The 20234-nt window shown below is 38.5% G+C and overlaps 1 protein-coding gene across 3 annotated transcripts in view; it reads right to left on the reverse strand.

Annotated features, from left to right (window-relative positions):
* Positions 1-262: 262 nt before the first annotated feature.
* Positions 263-20234, reverse strand: part of LOC122557097 (U2 snRNP-associated SURP motif-containing protein-like) — a 43303-nt gene continuing 23331 nt past the window's right edge. For 2 of the 3 annotated variants that reach the window (XM_043704393.1, XM_043704395.1), the window contains 8 exons: positions 18269-18434; positions 15699-15794; positions 14478-14541; positions 7679-7829; positions 3571-3681; positions 2824-3080; positions 1031-1195; positions 263-816 (listed from right to left, as the gene is read on the reverse strand). In XM_043704393.1, coding sequence (XP_043560328.1) covers positions 681-816; positions 1031-1195; positions 2824-3080; positions 3571-3681; positions 7679-7829; positions 14478-14541; positions 15699-15794; positions 18269-18434 — 1146 coding nt within the window. In that variant the 3' untranslated portion in view covers positions 263-680. The remainder of the gene's footprint in view (positions 817-1030; positions 1196-2823; positions 3081-3570; positions 3682-7678; positions 7830-14477; positions 14542-15698; positions 15795-18268; positions 18435-20234) is intronic. The other variant, XM_043704394.1, reaches the window with a different exon arrangement.

Below are 20234 nucleotides of genomic sequence, written 5' to 3' on the forward strand. Positions count from 1 at the left end.
GCATCAGAAGTCCTGATACGACTGGAAAACATCTGTTCAATTTTTCATTTTTAACTGCCAAGCAGCTGTACTGATAGAAAGAGGAAAATGGAGACATTTCCTTGTAGAATCATCAGGGGATAAGACTCCTGCTGCTCCTTAGGTCACAGGTGGCACTTAACTCAAGATGGATAACCCACACCCTCATAGGAAAAGCATATACTCATTATGATAAAGCTACTGTGTGGACCCATTATGCTGAATAAAACCGAGCAATACCATGAAAGGAGCCACAAAAGTTTATTTAAATGTTGCGGTAATTACAGAAACAGAACAGAGATGCATATGGGTCACAAAACAAAACAAAAATACTGGCCCTGCAGCTCTTCACTGTGTAATTATATATAAAAAACCACAACACCTGTATTGAAGCAAAAGCAAAACTAGGTAGCGGAGCAGAAGTGAATTCTTTACACTGCAAGAACAACAGTTACACAGATTATTTCTAACTGATCACCATTTTCAGATCGGAATCACATTCCCATTTTAAACATGAGTTGCAGTTATCCAAATACAAAAGCAAATATTTATTCCATCTATAAAACAAATGGAAAAGAGTAACAAAGGGGCAAAACAAAGTACAAAAAAATGCTGCATCATCCTTTATGTACATAATCGCGCAGAAGCAAACCTAATGGACGTCAGCGCTTGCTCTTCTTTGACTTTTTGTGAGACCGGTGAGGAGTCCTTGAGCGCGACCTCGATCGCCTTGATTTCTTCGGAGAACTTGAACGAGAATGCTTTGACTTTTTAGGTGATTTTGATCGAGACCAAGATCTACCAAAAAAATTGGAATAAATAAATGCAAGCATAAATATTACCAAAAGATTTAACACGAGATACGAATCCCGAATATTGATGGACCTATTTGAAAAAAGTGTAATTTCGACTAGTTAACCTACATGCTAAGAAACTTCTGTAAGAAAATTCTATGCTCCTCATTGCAGACTAACCAATTGTCAAACACAGATTGTATGAAGATAGCACCTACCTTTTTTTCCGTTTGCTGCTCTGTCTTGGGGAATCTTTATATGCTGGGGACGGAGACCTAGACAGGGTATTTTCTTTTAGTAGTGACCTTTCAGACCAAGGAGACACAGATATTTCACATCGGATGCTTCTTGATGGACTTGGGGAGCTTGTACACCTCCTTTTCCTAAAATACAAACGCAATGTTAAAGTACTTCCAACGACAGTACATTGGTTAAAGTTTACCCAAATGGCATTGTTAAACCTGTTTTTTCTAAAGATTCTGAAATGTATGCAAATGATTATATTGTTCAATTATTGCTTTCCTTCCTAGTAACAAGATGAATTTAAATTAAAACAAGCCTCTTTCTATTTTATGTTTTGAGCTATGGAGATGATGCCCGGGCTGATGCTCTCTCACTGATCCTAATCCATAAATGCTGGTCTGCTTAGTTCAAACTAAGAAAAATTCTAATCAAGGCTACTAATATGAAACTTCACCAATGGAACAGTATCCATGTTATAATCTCAATATCCAAGTGTAGGTAACAGCTGAAGGTCTTGGGGGAGGGTGAAGTGAGAGAGGGTGCAGACCAGGGAAGTGTAGCTGGCAGTGTGAGAGGTAAGCATGGGTTCAGTTGAATAGTTACTCAGAAGTTAGACCTTTCCTAAGCAACTATTTAATTAATTTCATTGGAACTCTCCACATTCTCCAATGTAAGTGAGGAATTTCAGAGAGTTTGAGGCAGAGAGGAAATGCATGGTAGAAATTCCAATTTCCAAGGCAATTCCTTTGAAGCCTTCTACAATGAAGATTCCACAGATACCATTTGCAACTCCAATCCACACTGGAATAATAATGGGCTGGCGTAGGAAAATCTGGCTAATAGCTCTTTTTAAATGATCAAACAGTTAACAGTTCACTTATTCTTTAACAGGTGTTACTTATTCTCATATGCAACAGCCTTGTAAAGATGTTTTCAACCACATCTTAAGTTTTCTGTTCTGGAGCTTTTTGCTTACAAACTTTTGTGCCACTGAGGACCTCTTTCCCCATTCACTGGACTCTATGATGGAACTAAAACTCCATCTCTGCTCCTTAGGTCACATAAATGCAGACCAAACTTAAAGCGATACATAACTCTGTCTAATTTAGAGTCCAAGTTTTGTAATAGTATATTTTGAACCTTCAGTATTAAGTTGGATGCTACTGTGACAAACAACTACAGCAGTTACAGATCCCAACAATCAAATAATTAATATTCACTTTATGCTTCCCAAAAACTAAACTGATACTGCCAAACTTCCTTCACAAAATAGGCACACAGTTATCAGACAGACCTTCACACTTTTACCACAATCTAAACCCAAGGTAAAAACTCGTAATTTAAGTCATTGAGGGACTCAATTTAAATTCTAAACATTTAGTTATGCAAAACATTTGATGTCCACACAAACATTTTAACAGAAGGCTAAACCTCATCACAAGAATTAAAATGCATAGAGTGAAATTTCAAGGCATCAGCTCAGCAAACGATTGTAGGAATTGGGATAAAAGTGCATCTACATGCAAGTTGTTCCACGGGCAAAAGGTAAGAATGACACTGAACGTCCTTCATCATTTGCCTCAAATAGTGTGAAAAAATGGAGGTGTGGAAATAAAACTTATTTCCAAACTCAGTTGGAATGGGACACAATATGAAATTCGGTGGCAAGTGAAAATAGTTTGTGAATCATATCAATTAAACTTGAACTTCAGGTATTACCAGAATTCCAAGGATTTGTTCCACTTTACAGTTTCACGTATTTGCTTACCTGGAGGGTGATGAGGAATTGCCTTTCTCCTTGTGCTTCTCTTTAGTCCGTGCTCGATCTTTACTGCGTTCTTTATCCTTGCTCTTCAGCTTATTCTTCTCCTTATCTTTGCTCTTGACTTTATCCCTGTCTCTATCTTTGCTCCGTTCTTCAGGTCTATCTTTTTCCTTTTTATCTTTCTCTTTGCTTGGATCTTTTATTCTCTCAAGATCCCCAACTTCTTTCTCTAGTTCTTTATCCTGGTCTTTTTCCTTTTCCTACGCACAGTGAAAAAAAGGCGACTTTGACATTTTTTTGTTACAAAATATGGACTTTATATAAATGTAAACTATGAATTGCAATAATATTTCCTTCTCAGATTACTAATAATTATTTTGCTGCTATCATGCAACACATGATTTCCTTTAAATCGCGACATCTGAGGCATAATTGTTTTGATACTGCTTTCAACGCCCTCTATTCTTCTAATCAACCCGGTTCAGAAAGGTTATTACACACCTCTGGAGCAGGTGGGACTTTAACCCAGGCCTCCTGATCCAGAGATTGCGACACTATCACTGTGCCACAAGAGGGCCCCCAAAAAGTGGAACACCTCATGAATTTGCAAGTCATCTGCTGCCCTCCATGCTTTAGTCATTTACACTTACTCATACCTTTACGTTGTTACAATTGATACTGTGCAGAAAACCAGTTGCTCATTCTCTGCTCAACCTCAGGCAACTTGCCAACCACAGTTAACTATCTTACCTTTTGTAACAGTTTACTTCTATAATGCTCAACCTGTTGTTGAAAAGTCATTCCTGATTTCTTAGTCCTTTTACCAGATTCCAATTCATCTTGAAATTTCATTACTTTTAGCTAAGAAAGAAATGAAGAGTTAAGAATTCAAAATATAGTTGTCATTCAAAAAAAACCCAGCATGTTTACGGAAACAAAAAAAATCACATTTTATTTGTGTGTTGAGAAAATGGGAAATGTTGGCACCCCAAGGAACTTGAGAGTCCTTGCACATGAATCAAAGTGAGTTAACATGAAAAAATGTAAAAAAACTTTGTACTGGTAGTCTGAAATGCACAAAAACAAACTGCTGGTGAAACACAGCTTCAGAAGGTTCTGTTAACTGTTTTCTCTCCACAGATGTTGCCAGACCTGCTTCGCTTTTCAGCACTTTATTTTTTGTAACTAAACATGTAGATGTAGCAAATAATTAAAAAGGCAAATGTCAACTTTTCTTGCGAAACAATTTACATTTTTACTTCCTTTCTTCCAACTCCAATCACATCAAGGCTTTGTGAGACTGCATGAGTATCGTGCACAGTTCTTTTTTTAACCTTGGAAGGTCCACGAGACTGATTCTTAGCATGAGTGGATTTTCCTACGAGGAGAATGGAGTGAAGTAGGCCTACAATGCTGAGAACTTAGAAGAATGAGAGGTAATCTCATTGAAAAATATCTAACAAACAAAGGGATTGATAGGATAGATGCTGGGAGAACATTCCCTTGGCTGGAGAGTACAGAAAAGATGGTTATCCATGCAGGACCGGAGTTGCGGAGAAATTTCTTCAATGAAGGGATGTGAATCTTCCAAATTCTGTCACTCAGAAGGCTATGTTTGCTTAGCTGCAATTATTGAAACTGACATCACACGAAGTCAACGTGGTTTCACAAAAGAGAAAACATGCTTGATAAGTTTCTTAGATATTTTTAGAGGATATAACTGGTATGATACAAAGGAGACAGCTGATACGACATACTCTGATTCCAAAAAGCATTCAATGAGATATCACACAATACTTTAGTTTGCAAACTAACGGCTTATGGAGTTGCAAGTAGTCATATTAGTAGGGACACAGGATTTGTTAATGGACAGGAAGCAAAGAATATGGATAAACAGCTAATTTTTAAAGTTAGCAGTCTGTTTCTTGTGGATTGCCGCAATCTTCAGTGCTGTGGCCTCAGCTTTGTGCTGTCTATGTCAATGACTCAGATAAAGAGACGGACAATAATGTAACTACATTTGTTGACAATACAAAGCTGGGTGGAAGCACAAGCCATTAATAGAACCCAAAGAGACTAGAGAGATATTGACAGGTTAAGTAAACGGGCAAAGTGACAGGTGGAATATAATATGGGCAAGTGTGAAGTTATTCACTTTGATTGTAAGATTTGAAATTCAGAATAATTTTAAAAGGCATGTAACTTTTAAATGGTGATACACAAAGAAAGTAAGTATAATAATAGAAGAAACACAGCATGCAGGTACAGCAATCAACCAGAAAGGAAATTTGCATGTTAGTTTTTATTGCAAAGGGGCTGAACTGCAACAAAGAAGTCTTTCTATATCTATACAGTACTTTGGCAAGATCATACCTGGACGATTGCGTGCAATTTTGGTGTTGATACTTAAGGCAGGAAATAGTTGCTTTAAAAATGATGCAACAATGTTAACTAGATTAATTCCTGGGGGATGAATGTTGCTATATGACCAGTTAGTTGGGCCTATGAACTCTGGATTTTAGCAAAATGAGAAGCAAGCTCATTCAAGTATACAAGGTTATGAAGGGACTTGATAAGGAAGACAGAGGGGTGCTGTTCCTCACTGGAGAATCTAGAACAAGGGGACACAGTCTCAGGATAAGAGCCCAATTATTTAATACAGAGACGAGTTGTACAACTTAAGGGTTTCAGATGTGCCATCACTGAATATATTTAAATCTGAGGCACAGAGTTTTGGTCTGTCAGATAATGAAGGGATATGGGGAGCAGATTGAAAAGTGAAGTCAATGATCAACCATGATCTTAATTAATGGAAGACCTAGCTTAAGAGGATCTATTCCTGTTTCATATTTTGATGATAATGTGCTTAGCACCTAAATAAGCTAAGGGATATGGGGATTGTTATAGGAAGGTAGAGTTCCTTTGAAACAGATCAGCCACGATCTGATTGAATGGCAGAATAGGTTCAAAAGCATAATCCAATCCTATTTCTTACATTCTTTCGAAGTTCTCTCTGGAATATTCCCTTTTAGAGTAAATTAACTCTGAAAAAACTAATGTAATGTTCCAACTTCTCTATGCTTCAATGTAATTTTTAATAAAATGTAATAAACAATATGTTATCCAGAGTTGTTGGTTCAAATATTGAGAGTAAGTCTTACAATAGCTTGATGTTGGTAGACAGCAGCAACATGGGAGACTCAAATAAATTATTCCTCCTGACAGTTTTCCTTCACCAACAGTTCTACCACGGTGAATGTACCTCATTCTACCACAACAGTTCCTTCAATTCACTGCCAATGAGACTGGTCCATAAAATATTGCTCCTGTAGTGAGATGTGCCTACACAGAGGCAGAACTACAGAGTCCATTCACAATATATAAAAAGCATTTTCCAAGTTGTCTGAGTAAGAGGCAAAAAATGTTGCATTACAGACACCTAAGATAGGAAAACGGAATTACAGCAATTGAGAAAGACTGATAACAAAATTGGCCACATGGTTTCCCACTTCTTATTTATTTAAATGCTGTATGTTGGTGTGCTGTGACTAAAAATACTGCAGTATTATAAAGAATGCAGTTAACAAAAGTTTGAATTTCAGCGCAGGACTAGTTACAACACAGCCAAATGGAATACTGTAAAGGATTGTCTCACTTCTAAGCAGGTTTTCTACATCTGCAACAGTTAAATCTATTTGACAATTCAACAGAATGTTGCTCAAACAACTACTGAAACATTAGGCTCCATGTTTAGACACCTCGATAATCTTTGCATATTTTTTATATTGATTCACAAGATGTGGCTAGCGAGGCCAGCATTTATTGCACATCCTAATTGCCATCAAGAAATTGTCAGTAAGCTGTCTTCTTGGGCTGCTGAAATTCACGGGGAGTAGGTAAACTTTGTGTTAGGAAGTGAACGATTTTGACCCACTGACAGTGAAGGAACAGCGATGTAGTTTCAAGTCAGAATGGTATGAGATTTGGAAGGTAACTTTCAGGTAGTGCTGTTCCCATGCATCTTAAGACTTAGCCTTCTAGGTGGTAGAGGCTGTTGAAGGAGCACTGGGGAGTTACTGCAGTATACCTTGTTGATAGTATAAACAGCTGCTACTGTGCAAGTGGGCTGCTTTGTCCCAGGTGGTCCAAAACTTACACCCAAAACGTTGACTTTCCCATCTCCTAACGTTGCCTGGCTTGCTGTGTTCCTCCAGCCTCTTGCCTTGTATACTTTAGATTCCAGCATCTGCAGTTTTTTTTTGTCTCGAAGTCTTTGTCCTAGACAGTGTTCGACTTCCAGTTTTGTCAGTAGTTCAACTGGTTGGAAATAAGTCTTCAGTACTACTGCCAAGACGTTATCAAGGTTTTCAGTCATTTCTTGAAAGCAAGTGGAATGAAACAAATTGGCTGCAATCACAGGCACCTGTCATCTTTGCAACTTCAGGAAATTCCAGGAGAGATCATCTACAAGACATCCTGACAGATTATTGCTGCAAATGTGTCAGCTTCATCTTTTGCAATGATGTGCTGGGCTCCCCCATTATTGAAAATGGGGTAATATGGGGTGCCTCTGCCTCCTGTTAGCTGATTAATTGCCCACCCACATTCATGACTAGATTGAACAAGACTGCTGATCTTAGATCTGATCAACTGGTTGTGGGAGTTCCCTGTCTGCTACCCTATATCTTTATAAAAGAAGCTATTAAAAGTGAGATGACAAAGTCTAGAAAGATAGCACTGCCATTACTAAGCCTCAAACCTTTCAGCTATATTATTTCAAATGATGTTTTTTAATTGATTTGCTGTAAGAAAAATCTGTTAAAACACATACAAGATTTAAATAAAGACAGTTTATTACCTCAATTTCCCGCAGTTTGGCACGTTTCTCTTCAGACATTTCCAACATTTTTTGAGATTTTGAATCATAGGGATCTTCCTTCTGTCCAAATGACTCTTCAGATTCAATACCATCATCCTCTTCCTCATCAGACTCCTCTTTAATTTCCTCCCTGTATATCAAAAACACCCAGAATTCACTGCTTTTTGAATATTAAATTGATGACCTGCTGACAAGTGTACTTCTGCCTGTGTTTTACTACCTCCTCCAGATCACCAAAGATCTATCTATTAACATTATACTGGTATCTACATACATATCTTCCAAGATACTGATTAGCACATTCTAAAAATGTAAGAAAATGCTGTGATCAAGGCAGGCAATAAGTATTGACAAAAATTAATGACATTCAGACACTGATAGGTTTAAAACACAATGTGGATGGCAAGCAGCAAAATTTGAAGTGCACAACCATCAACAAAGTTTTCACCCAATTATTTCAGTCTACTTAACTGTAATCAGTTAAGCATTCTTTTACTATTCAAGTAAATGTTCAGTTGCAAATGTTAGACGACGTCTTCTTCAACTGAGAAAAGATGCCTGCACAGACTAGAGGATGTAGAAGCCAACTGCAAAATTACAAATGAGGCAGCCCCTCCAAAACCTCTGACCATTTGTGTGGCTTTGCCTGGCCTATTCCCCACCCATTCTCATGCAATTTCTATAAGTTTCCTTTCCAAATTTTAGTTCCCTCCTTAAACCTCAGAATCCAATTAATAACAGCTATATAATATTTTACTATGGAGCTGAAAAGAAGCAGGCCCTTTTTTTGACAAAGGAGGGAAATGAACTGACCAGGAGGAGTCTGGCATGGAACAAGACTCCAATAAAGCAAGAAACCTAATTTTAATCTGTCAATACAGAGGTCTGAACTAGTAGTTAAAAGAATGATTGTTCTGACCGAGGCAAAAGATCTGCAGCAAAAATAGATGTGTCAAATCCTAGGTCAGTCTTTCATATCAAATTTAAGCAACAGCACAGTTGATAGTAAGGTCACCGTCTAAGGCCTTACAGCTATCGTACTGAACACTAAAAACTGGATAAAACCCTTCAGACTCTATGCTTGACAAGTAATAAATGTAGTAATTGTAAATGTAGTAATAAAGTATTAGAATAACCTGATTTTATTTGTACTTTTTGTAATTTCAACTTTGAAATGTCATGTTACCTACTTCTACAAATTATATGAATAAAGTTTATTCTTCAAATCATAATAAATGTGGGGAAAGCATGGAAAATATAAGTTTCCTTCCAGAGGTTTCCTCAAGTGCTCTTAAAATTATCCCAAGATGTCCAAGTGTATGAAGTGAAATCCTGACTTTTGATGGGTTTCTTCTGCAGGACAAACTGTTCTACTCATGGGACAAACTCATGAAATTCAAACAGCTGCCCTATTAACACAAATAGGATAATTTCTGCTCCAGTAAGATAATATATAAACTTGTCAAATTAGTGTATTAGTCATACGTGATGTTTACTGCAACCTGGAGAAAGGTCTGCAGCTTAGCATGCTTGCCATTACTGGCATTACTCAAATGGTACCAATGCTACTGCGTCTGTAACTTGCATCAAAATAATTTTATATCCTTAGAAATGTAATTTTGAAATAATAATATTCATTTTACAGGAAAATAAATTGAAGACTCCAATAAAAATCATTTAGATTCATAATCCATTAATTTCCCAGAAAACAACAAAAATCTGCCAAGTGAATTTTTGAAAACCATATGAAGTTGATTTCAAATTTAATCCACGCTGGGAAGAATGCCATAAAAATAACAGAAAACAGGCTTCTAGATAAACACCAGAGAACAATTTTCGTCCACTTTACATTTTCGGCCTTCCTCAAATGAAAAACTTCCTGTAAACCAGCAGTGTTTATATTAAAGGATAAAGAACAGAAATCAAGTCTAACAGAAGCGATTTGTCAAACTACAAGCAACATAGAGTGTAGTATTTATAATCTTGGAGCATCTCTTCTTTCATCCATCTTCTACATAAATAGTTCATCACAACTAATGTGGACACTTACCAAATGAAACAGAGTAACATTTCAAGCATTTTGTTCCAAGACTCTCAGAACTGCAATTCAAAGGCAGCATCACAAAGTTTAGAATAATGACAGTGAAGAATAAAAGCCTCTCCCTGCCTGGCCACCCCAGAACCTCCTTTGTGGGTCTAGCAAAACCAACTAGTAAATGGCTACCAAGACCACAGTGCAGGATCCCCACATGAACTACTTCTCTGAATCCAGAAAATCCAATTCAAAATTGAAGTGCTTTACCAGCTGTCCAATTCAAATATTCTTCAGGCACAAGATCCACCCACAAATCATACCCTTTAATCAAAACACAAATGAATCACCAAAATAAAAGGCATTAAAGTAGTTTTCAAGTATTGCAATTTGCAGCACCACACAGAAATTTAAACAAACAAGTTGTAAAAGAATGATACCCAAAGTGTTAGCAGAGGCAAACAGGAGATTGGATACTTTATCCCTGCAGAAAGCCTCAAGCTTCACCACATTCCAGGTCCTAAAGTGGCAGGCTGTAGGTAATGTGCCCCTGTACTGTGAAAACAGAACCAAAACATCATCACACCACAGTTTGGTATGATTCAACTACAGACTCCATACAGTTTACAGTCCTTGGAGTTTGTTCACCATCAGTGATACTGAAATGATGTTATTCTAAACATATTGAAAGCTCCTAGTTTACGATCTGTCAAACATACAAATCCAACATGCCTAAAGAATGTCTTTAGGTTGGCAATCAAGGTCAATTCAACATATATTCATGAATCAATTACCCTTGACAATAGCAAAATTGACATCACAGCAATCCTGATATTGCCAATAATTACTAATTCAACTGATTTTTTTTGATTATTCATGTGATTATTACATTCCTAGCTCAGCCAACAGATACTGCCTTTTTCTAATTGCTGTCAAGGTGGTGATGAGCTGCCTACCCAAAAACACTGCACTGCATGGGAGCAGGTACACCACCTGTGCTATTAGAGGGTTCCAGGATTTTCAGCCAGTGACAGTGAAGGAACAATGATACAGTTCTAAATCAAACTGGTATGTGGCTCAGAGGGGAACTTGAAGGTGATGATATTTCGATGTATCTGTTGCCCCTGTCCTCCTAGGGGATAGAGGTCATGGATTTGGAAGGGGCTGTTGAAGGAGCCTTGGTGGGCTGTTGTACCATGTCTTGTAGATGGTTCACACTGCTGCTACCAAGGAGAGAGTGAATACTGATGGTATCAGATGGGACGCCAATCAGCAACTGCTTTGTCCTGGATGAAATTGAGTGTCTTGACTGTTGTTGGAGCTGCATTCATCCAAGTAATTGGGGATATGCCATCACACCACTGACTTGTGCCTTTTAGATCATGGACAGATTTGAGGAGGCAGTTACTTATTGCAGAATTTCCAGTTTCTGATGTGGTCTTACAATCAGGGTACTTATATAGGTGGTGCAGTTCAGTTTCAGGTGAAACTCCAAGGATGTTGAGAGTGGAGAATTCAGTGATAGTTGTCTTGTTGAAGATGATCACTGCCTGGCACACAATACTTGTTACCTATCAGCTAAAGCCCGAGTGCTGTCCAGTTCCTGCTGCATTTGGACACAGACTGCTTCAGTATGAGGAGTTACAAATGGTGCCAAACATTATGCAATCATCAGCAAACACTCCCAATCCTACTGAACGCACTTTAGCTAGAGGTCCTTGTTGCCACATTTGGTCAAAAGATGCCTCGATGTGAAGGGTGATCACCCTCACTTCCCATCTTGGGTTCAGGTCTTTTGACCATGTTTGGATGAATGCTGTGAGATCAGGAGCTGATGAGCCTGTCACAACCTAAACTGAGCATCAATCAACACTTTTCAACCAATTGAAAGTAAACCAACAGGGCAGTAATTGGCCGGGTTGGATTTGTCCTGTAAGGACGTGCCAGGTCAATTTTACACGGTGTCAGGTAGATGCCAGTATTGTAACTGTACGGGAACAGCTTGATTAAGGGTACAGAATGTCTTCAGTGTCCAGAATGTTTTCCCAGCCCACAGCCTTATCAGCAAAGCAATGCCTTCAACCATATCTTGATATCACATGGAATAACTGAATTGGTTGAAGCTGGCAAACATACTCAAAAATATCAAACCACTCAACAGTAAATTCAGCCATGTCCCCTGCCTTTATGCACAAGACCCTGTTTTGGGCACTACATTGGAAATGTGCTTTTCTATCTCATTATCCAAACTAATAAAATAAGACCAATAATTGAAGCCCTAATACAGATCTCTGAATGAAACTATTAGTCACATTAAGCCATTGCGCGTGCCTAACATAATACACCTTTGTCTCTTTGCACTCAGTTGATAAAATGCCTTCAATTCCAGGAGTGTCAATTTTAGCTATCAGTACTCATGATGGATTTTCTCAAACACCTTTGGAAAAATTAATACAAATATCTTACACCAACAAAGTCCTGTTCATGACATTCATGACCTTGCGAATAAAAATTCAGGTTAGTCAGGTATGACCTATTCTTTACAAATCCTTGCTAGCTCTCTCTAATCAAGATGTTCATCTCCTTTTCCCAATTGCAGAATTTTGTAATCCTTGATTACAAATGGATCTGAAATCAACCATTTTCTTTCTCTCACTTCACTTTATTGAAAGGCTATACAATTTTTCTAATGTGAAGGAAGAATTCTCATACCAAAAGAACATTCTAAGATAATAATTACAGCATCTGCAATGTTCTTATCTACACGCTTTAAAACCCTACAACTGAAATCAATTGGTGCTAAGGATTTGGCATTCTTCAAAGCCGTTATCATAGACTCACTACAGGGTAGAAACAGACCAGTAGGCCCAACAAGTCCACACCGAGCTATGAAGAGTATCGTACCCAGACCCATTGCCTGCCCTATTACTTTACATTTCCCCTGACTAATGCACATAACCCACACATCCCTGAACACTATGCGCAATTTAGCATGGCCAATTCACCTAACCTGCGCACCTTTGGACTGTGAGAGGAAACCTGAGCACCCAAAGGAAATCCACACATAGGGAGAATATGCAAATTCCACAATTCCGCCAGAGACTGGAATTGAACCCAGGTCCCTTGTGCTGTGAGGCAGCAGTGCTAACCACTGAGCCATCGATTAGTTGCTTCAATATTGTCATGTTGCTTAAATTAACTATGGTTGAAGAAAGACACATTTTGCCAAAGGTTTTCATCTTGCACTTATCAGGAGGACAATTCACAAAAAAAACCTGAGTAAAGGTAAAACAACATTGAGACAATTTGAAAGGAGTGCAGTGATTGGGTGGACACCTCCCAATTGGCAGGATTCCAACCAACCACTGTCATTTCCAATCAATTAGTATTCTGTCTTGTGAACTATTCTGATGAGTTCAAAGCAAAAAGCTTTGCCAGAAATGTGTACTAAAGAATAGAAACACACGCTCTGCACTACTGAAAGACTATAAGAGTAAAATACTGCAGGTGCGGTCAATCTAAAATAAAAACAAAGTGCTGAAGTGGGAGAGGGAGAGTTAATGTTAAACTTATGTCTTCAGGAGTGAAATTAACTGAAAAATGGTGTTTTTGATGCTGTTGTCAGGAGAGGTGCAGCGAGTGGACAGATAGTGAGAGTGAACACAGCAAAAGACTAGTGGCAGGAAAGAACTGATAACAGTTGTAAAATAGTGTGACAATGGGAAATGGGCTCATTCCACTGACAGCAGAGTCAGTAACATATAGCTAGGGAGTGGAGATGGGGAAAGAGCTTATGCTTTAGAGTTGTGGAACGCAATATTGAATCCTAGAGGCCATAATGTGCCTAAGCCAACAACGATGTGATGTTCCTCTAGCTCGAGGGGAGCTTTGTTGAAACACTATAGTAGGCCTAATAGAAATGTTAACATAGAGAAAGATGGTTTATTGAAATAAGCAACTGAATGGTCAGAGTCATTACTGACAGAACAGAGACATTCTGCAAAATAGTCATAGTCTGTGCTCAGTCTTGCTAAAGTAAAGTTGAATGTAAGAAACAAATACAACTGAAAGCAGTACACATAAAAGACTGCCTTATTTGGAAGGTGTACTTGGGGCATTGAATAGTGTGGAGGGACGATGTGAATGGATTGCATGGGAAGGTGCTATTTGGGGGCTGTGTACAAAAGCAAGTGTCAGAAGTGATAGACTGGGGTGTCACAGAAGGAACTGTGCTGGAAAAACAAAGGTCAGGCAGCATCCAAGGAGCAGGAAAGTCGATGTTTCGGGCATAAGTCTTTCATCAGGAAGGTCTTATGTCCGAAACATCGACTCTCCTGTTCCTTGGATGTTATCTGACCTACTGTGTTTTTCCAGTGCCACACTTTTCGACTCTGACTCTCCAATATCTGCAGTCCTCATTTTCTCACTGTTACTGAGGGAATGGTCACTGTAGAATCCTGTCAGTGGAGAGGTGATGAAGATGTGCTTCCAGTATTCAGATGGAAGGGCAGAAATGGCACACTATTTATTTTTGTTGAGAGCCAGTCTTTGACTTAGATGTCTGGCATGCTTGACCGCAAATACTGACAAAATAATTACTACAACTTGATTATAGTTATGAAGGAAACCAATTCATTCATCAGATGATTAATAAGTCTTAATTCTGCTTTTGAGCAATTTGGCAATTCACACAAATTCTTGGAGAATTAAATGCCAACACACAACAGGTAGCACAAAGCAACTCACTTAATCTCAATTTTTTCTTCTGATTCTGGATGGTCAAGAAGATCCCATTTTGACATAGTTATTGCTGCAAAAATAAGATTTATATTTCAGCATTTCATAAATAGAAACAGCGTCATTGTGTAAACGTATAAAGTGCCTCATCTGGTTACTACAAATCCAACAATGTATTTTAAACCATTTCATTTTAGATAAAGAACAAACAACTGTGGGTATAATACAAAATACTCCACAGCCATTTACTCAAGCAGCAGACACACTGGCCAGCTAATGAGTTGTATCTGGCTTCCAAATCCTTATAGGGCAAGATTTCACCTCAAAGCTGCCAGTCAATTGGAGAGCTTGCAGCTCTTTAGGCCTAGCAGCATCACTGGAGTACTGCCACAGCTGAGCTTGCATGCAGCTGGAAAAAACAGCATGGATGTGGCATTTCCAGGCAAGGCAGGTGGTGAGGGACCACCTGGTCTCAGTCCAATCAGGCAGGCCACAGCAATGGAAAGGCGTGTCACTACAGAGGAAGTGTTCGTCACTGGATAAGAAACCAGAAGCCACCCACCTTCACCTTGAGTTTACAGGGAAGCTGCCATGAATTAATATGTGGCTGCTCTACTTGCCAGAAAGCCCCTGGTAATGGGAAGAGTCCCTTAACTGGCTAGTTAATTGTTTCAAGTGACCTCTGGATAGGAGGGCCATCTGCCACCTTCTCCACAGCTGGCAAAATGCTGTGGCAATGGGAAGAAAATGGACATGCTATTCCATCCTCTCTTGCTCATGATTTTTCAGTCATATGTGCTACTCAATCTCAGGCTACAAATTGCCATTGCAAAAACTTTCATTAACTTCATCTCTCTTAAGTTGAAGATGAATTTCTTTTTATGATCCAATTTTGATCACAAAACAAATGCACTTATGCAGTTACTTGGTTTAAAAACTGTATTATGCCTAATTGTTAAATGACAAGATCTCCTTGCATCTTTGTGTTATTATCTACAACTTCTGAAATTTGAAACTATGTTTAAAGATATTCAACAAAATGTTTGGGACTACTTAACATACATCTACTTATATCCAAATCTTCAATGAAAAACTTAGTTGGAAATTTAATTCTAAAACTTAAATTTCTAATCAGGCAACAGATGATCAAAGTATTAACAAATATTCAATTAGTTTGAAATTGTGCATGAATGATCAGTATAAAGACCAAAACAAACTAAAAATTCATACCATGAGATTCCAACTCAGATTCATCCACAGTTTCCCATTTTGAAGGTGCAATCTTTAACAGTGGTTCTTCCTTTTTAACAACCACGAGTTCCTCCACTAAAAAAAGAGAAACAAATACAGAAATATTCTTTAAAATTGTCACAAACCTATTAACGTGCTGGAAACTTGTAAATGCAACTGTTCTCGTGGGTTACCACAATGCCAATTACAGTGCTATTTTGTTTTTCTCTCTGACAGCTGTAACTATTTTGCAGCATTCTTGTCTGAGTCAGAAGATTGTGGGTTCAAATCCTAATCAAGAACTGGAATACAAAAAAGTCACAAAGTTGACACTCCAATACTGAAGGACTGCTACATTGATGGAGGCAGCATCTTTTGAATGAGATGTTAAAACTGATCTCTCAGATGAATGCAAATATCCTGCAGCACTATTCAAAGAGCAGAAGTTTATCCTTGATATCCTGGCAAGGATTCATCAATCAAATCCCAAAAGAAGTTACCTGCTCATTAAATGACTGTCAGTGGGAATTTGCTTGCCACAGATCCTATGTTGTCCCAGGTACTATATATCAAAGGACTTAATTGACTGTAAAACACAGATTTCTTGTGGTTTGGTAGGATGTCACAAGTACACCATATGGGGAATCAAGGGTTACAGGGAAAGGATAGGAAAGTGCAAGGAGGAATGTGTCAAAGACAAGACCAAACCCCCTCAAAATATAATAAGATAGTCCAGACACTAGCCTTTCCCTATTTTAAAGATGAGCATAAGGCATTGCATTCTGAATGCAATTAGATTGATCAAACTACTCATCTTTAAGCAAAAAAACCCACTTCATTTTACATTACAGTTAAAAATAAAAGAATTGGCTGAATTGTATTTATCAAAATACTTAACAAAATAATATATTAACTACTACTAATGAACTGTTCCAAGTCTCGCAGCAGGAAGAGAACCCCAGCTTTTAGCTGGAACAGAGAGAAGAATAAGAGATTCCACATTCCACTTCAAGTCCCCAGCAACTGTTAAAAGCTAAAACTAGTAATCCTGGTTCTGAGGAGTTTGACCCCACCCATTCAGGCTGCAGCTACTGTTCCAACTTTTTAAAAAAAAATCCCAAGGCTTCACAAGCTGTCAGACCATACTTGGAGTATTGTATGTAGTTTTGGTCCCCATATCTCAGAAGGGATTTTCTAACCCTGGAGCGTGTTCAGAGGAGATTCACGAGAATGGTCCCACTAACGTATGAAGAATGTTTGAGGACTCTGGGTCTATACGGGATGGAGTTTAGAAGGATGACAGGGGATTTAATCGAAACATACAGAATACTGAATGGCCTGGACAGAGTAGATGTTTTCATTGGCAGGAGAGACTCAGACTCGAGAGCACAGCCTTAGAGTAAAGGGAAGACCTTATAGAACGGAGATAAGGAGAAACTTCTTCAGCCAGAGAGTGGGGAATCTATGGAATTCACTGCCACACAAGGCTACGGAGGCCAGGTCATTGAAACTGAAATAGACAGATTCTTGAGTATCAAGGGTTACTGGGAGAAAGTGGGAGAATGGGGTTGAAAAACCTCTCAACCATGATTGAATGGTGGAGCAGAGTTGATGGACTGAACAGCTCCCACGTTTTATAGTCTTTATTGGCTTTGAGCAGACTGCATGTCACTTCTATCTCAACCTTTCTTCATCAGAAACCAAAAGGACAAAATACACCTCAAAGCCATAGCACTGTCATAAATGTCAGAATAGCCATGATCCTATTGAATGGCTGAGTAGGCTCAAGGCCATACTCCTATCCCTATTTCTTAAGGTCTTATATCCCTACTGGCAATTGATTGATGGCCTATTATCTGGTGGTTACCTCAGTGCTCAGCGAGATATTGCTATGCTTCCCTTACCAGAATAGTAGTAACACTTCAAATCTACTTGAAAATGCCTTATAGCCGATCAAGATGCCTCAAAGATTTGAATGGTTCAAATGCATTAAACGTCATCTTTTCTTTGTAAAGGCCAGTGACCAATAATGAAGTCACCTTTGACAGAATACTCATACATCTTCAATTTCAACGACCGAATACAAGACAGAATACAGTAAGTTGGGTTCCACAGGATTGAAACTTCAATATTACTGAACTTCCCCTTGTGAAGTTATTCAAAAGAACATCAATTGCCCCAAAATACCACCAAAATGTGCACAGGTTTAGTTTCTATTTAAACCTTGCTAAACATGAAAGCTGTTGCAAAATAAATGATTTTTGTTTCTTAACTAATGAGAACAAATCCAATAATTTTTTTTGCACCACCAACTACCTGCTATTTTGATAATTCTTAGAAACATTAATTCACAAAAATGGTCAATGGCTATAGATATTGCATCTATAACAAATTACCTTAAAACAAGTATAATTGATAACTACATTAAAATATTTTAAATTCAAATATTTCCAATATTAGGTAAAATAATTACCATTCAACTCAAATATTTCTATCATTAAAATAAACCTGCAAGTGCCAACAATACTCTTATCATTAATAAGCAGTGTCAATATTATTAATGCGCTTACTTGGCATTCCATCAAGGTCATCCTCAACTGATTTCAAAGGAATCCCATCAATATCATCTAAAGGTGCTCCATCGAGTGGGATACCATCAATTGGCAATCCATCAACATCATCTAATGGAGCAAGTTGGTCACCATCAATTGGTGTACCATCCACATCATCAATCACCTGAATAAACATAAATCAGATGAACACAAGGAATACTTGATTCAACTTTAATACTGGTAAACATGCAAATATCCTAGGTGATGCATACAGTCAGCTAGCAGGTACATTTAAGATAACCAAGGTGGTCATAAAAACAATATTGATTAAAATGCAAATTAGTTGGATTTCATTCACACAATATTTTAGAATGTGATATATAATTAAGACAAGGTATGAAGCATGCTTCCAATGTCTATACAGTACTTGGTGGTGGTGGAAATAGTTCCCAAAGCTTTCCTGCACTGGAATGCTTGACTGGCCTGCTGTGGACTACTGATAGCCACTAATTTAAGCAATTGAAATGAAATTGTCCTTTTATTAAAATACAAAGAGAAATATGGATAGCGTGTTCTGGTTGAAATTAATTGTGCAATTTTCAGGCATTTTAATTTATGAGCTTTAACTATTACATGTGTACTTGTTTACTTAATGACGTCAACTTTATATAAAAGCTTATAGCAGAGAATAAATTCTGATTGGTAAATATTTATTAACACTAATTGGGTTACTGTGACTCAGCAGTGTTGCGGAGCTGGTTAAAAGTATGGGAATGATTGTGGGAATGGGAGCAGTGCAGAATTATTGGAGAACGAGAAGCCTTTTTGCCTAGGGAAAAAGAAATGGTAGCAAGTCAGAGAATGTAGTGGTGGGAGCCACATTTGTCTAAGTGCTGAATCACAGGAATAACTGTAACAGGGTATAGGAACATTTGAAAAAGGGTCATTGGACGATACTACTCAATCAGCTGTCCTCCAGGATCTTATGAGTAGAACTAGAGTGTAAGAGTCTGGCAATACTGAGCATGAGTAAATCACACAACACTACATCTATAGTGAATCTGATGGTAATAAAAGTGGATGGTTACGTTTTGAAGTAGTGTACAGGATAGCTTGGTAAGGTATGCTGTGATTTGTGACCAGTGATGGGGTACAGCGTTATGAACAATTAGAGTGAAATACTGCAAAGAAAGGGTATGATAATTTCACATATGACAAATTGCAATAACTGCACAACAGACACAAGGCTCTCTAACATGAAAACTATGGCAAGAGACCAAGAAATAGAACCAAAAAACAAAAATTTAACTTTATGAAAATTAAATTGGGGAGAAGTATCAGGAAAAACATTTGTGCACAACACCATCACTGTGGTTCTGTTCGCCGAGCTGGAAGTTTTTGTTGCAAACGTTTCGTCCCCTGTCGAGGTGACATCCTCAGTGCTTGGGAGCCTCCTGTGAAGCGCTTCTGTGGTGTTTCCTCCAGCATTTATAGTGGCCTGTCCCTGCCGTTTCCGGTTGTCAGTTTCAGCTGTCCGCTGTAGTGGCCGGTATATTGGGTCCAGTTCGATGTGTTTGTTGATGAGTTTGTGGATGAGTGCCGTGCTTCTAGGAATTCCCTGGCTGTTCTTTGTTTCGCTTGCCCTATAATGGTAGTGTTGTCCCTGTCAAATTCATGTTGCTTGTTGCAACGACAAGCAACATGAATTTGACTGGGACAACACTACCATTATAGGGCAAGCGAAACAAAGAACAGCCAGGGAATTCCTAGAAGCATGGCACTCATCCACAAACTCCATCAACAAACACATCGACCTGGACCCAATATACCGGCCACTACAGCGGACAGCTGAAACTGACAACCAGAAGCGGCAGGGACAGGCCACTATAAATGCCGGAGGAAACACCACAGAAGCGCTTCACAGGAGGCTCCCAAGCACTGAGGATGTCACCTCGACAGGGGACGAAACGTTTGCAACAAAAAC

The sequence above is a fragment of the Chiloscyllium plagiosum genome, chromosome 15, assembly GCF_004010195.1.
Source record: "Chiloscyllium plagiosum isolate BGI_BamShark_2017 chromosome 15, ASM401019v2, whole genome shotgun sequence".
NCBI lineage: Eukaryota > Metazoa > Chordata > Chondrichthyes > Orectolobiformes > Hemiscylliidae > Chiloscyllium > Chiloscyllium plagiosum.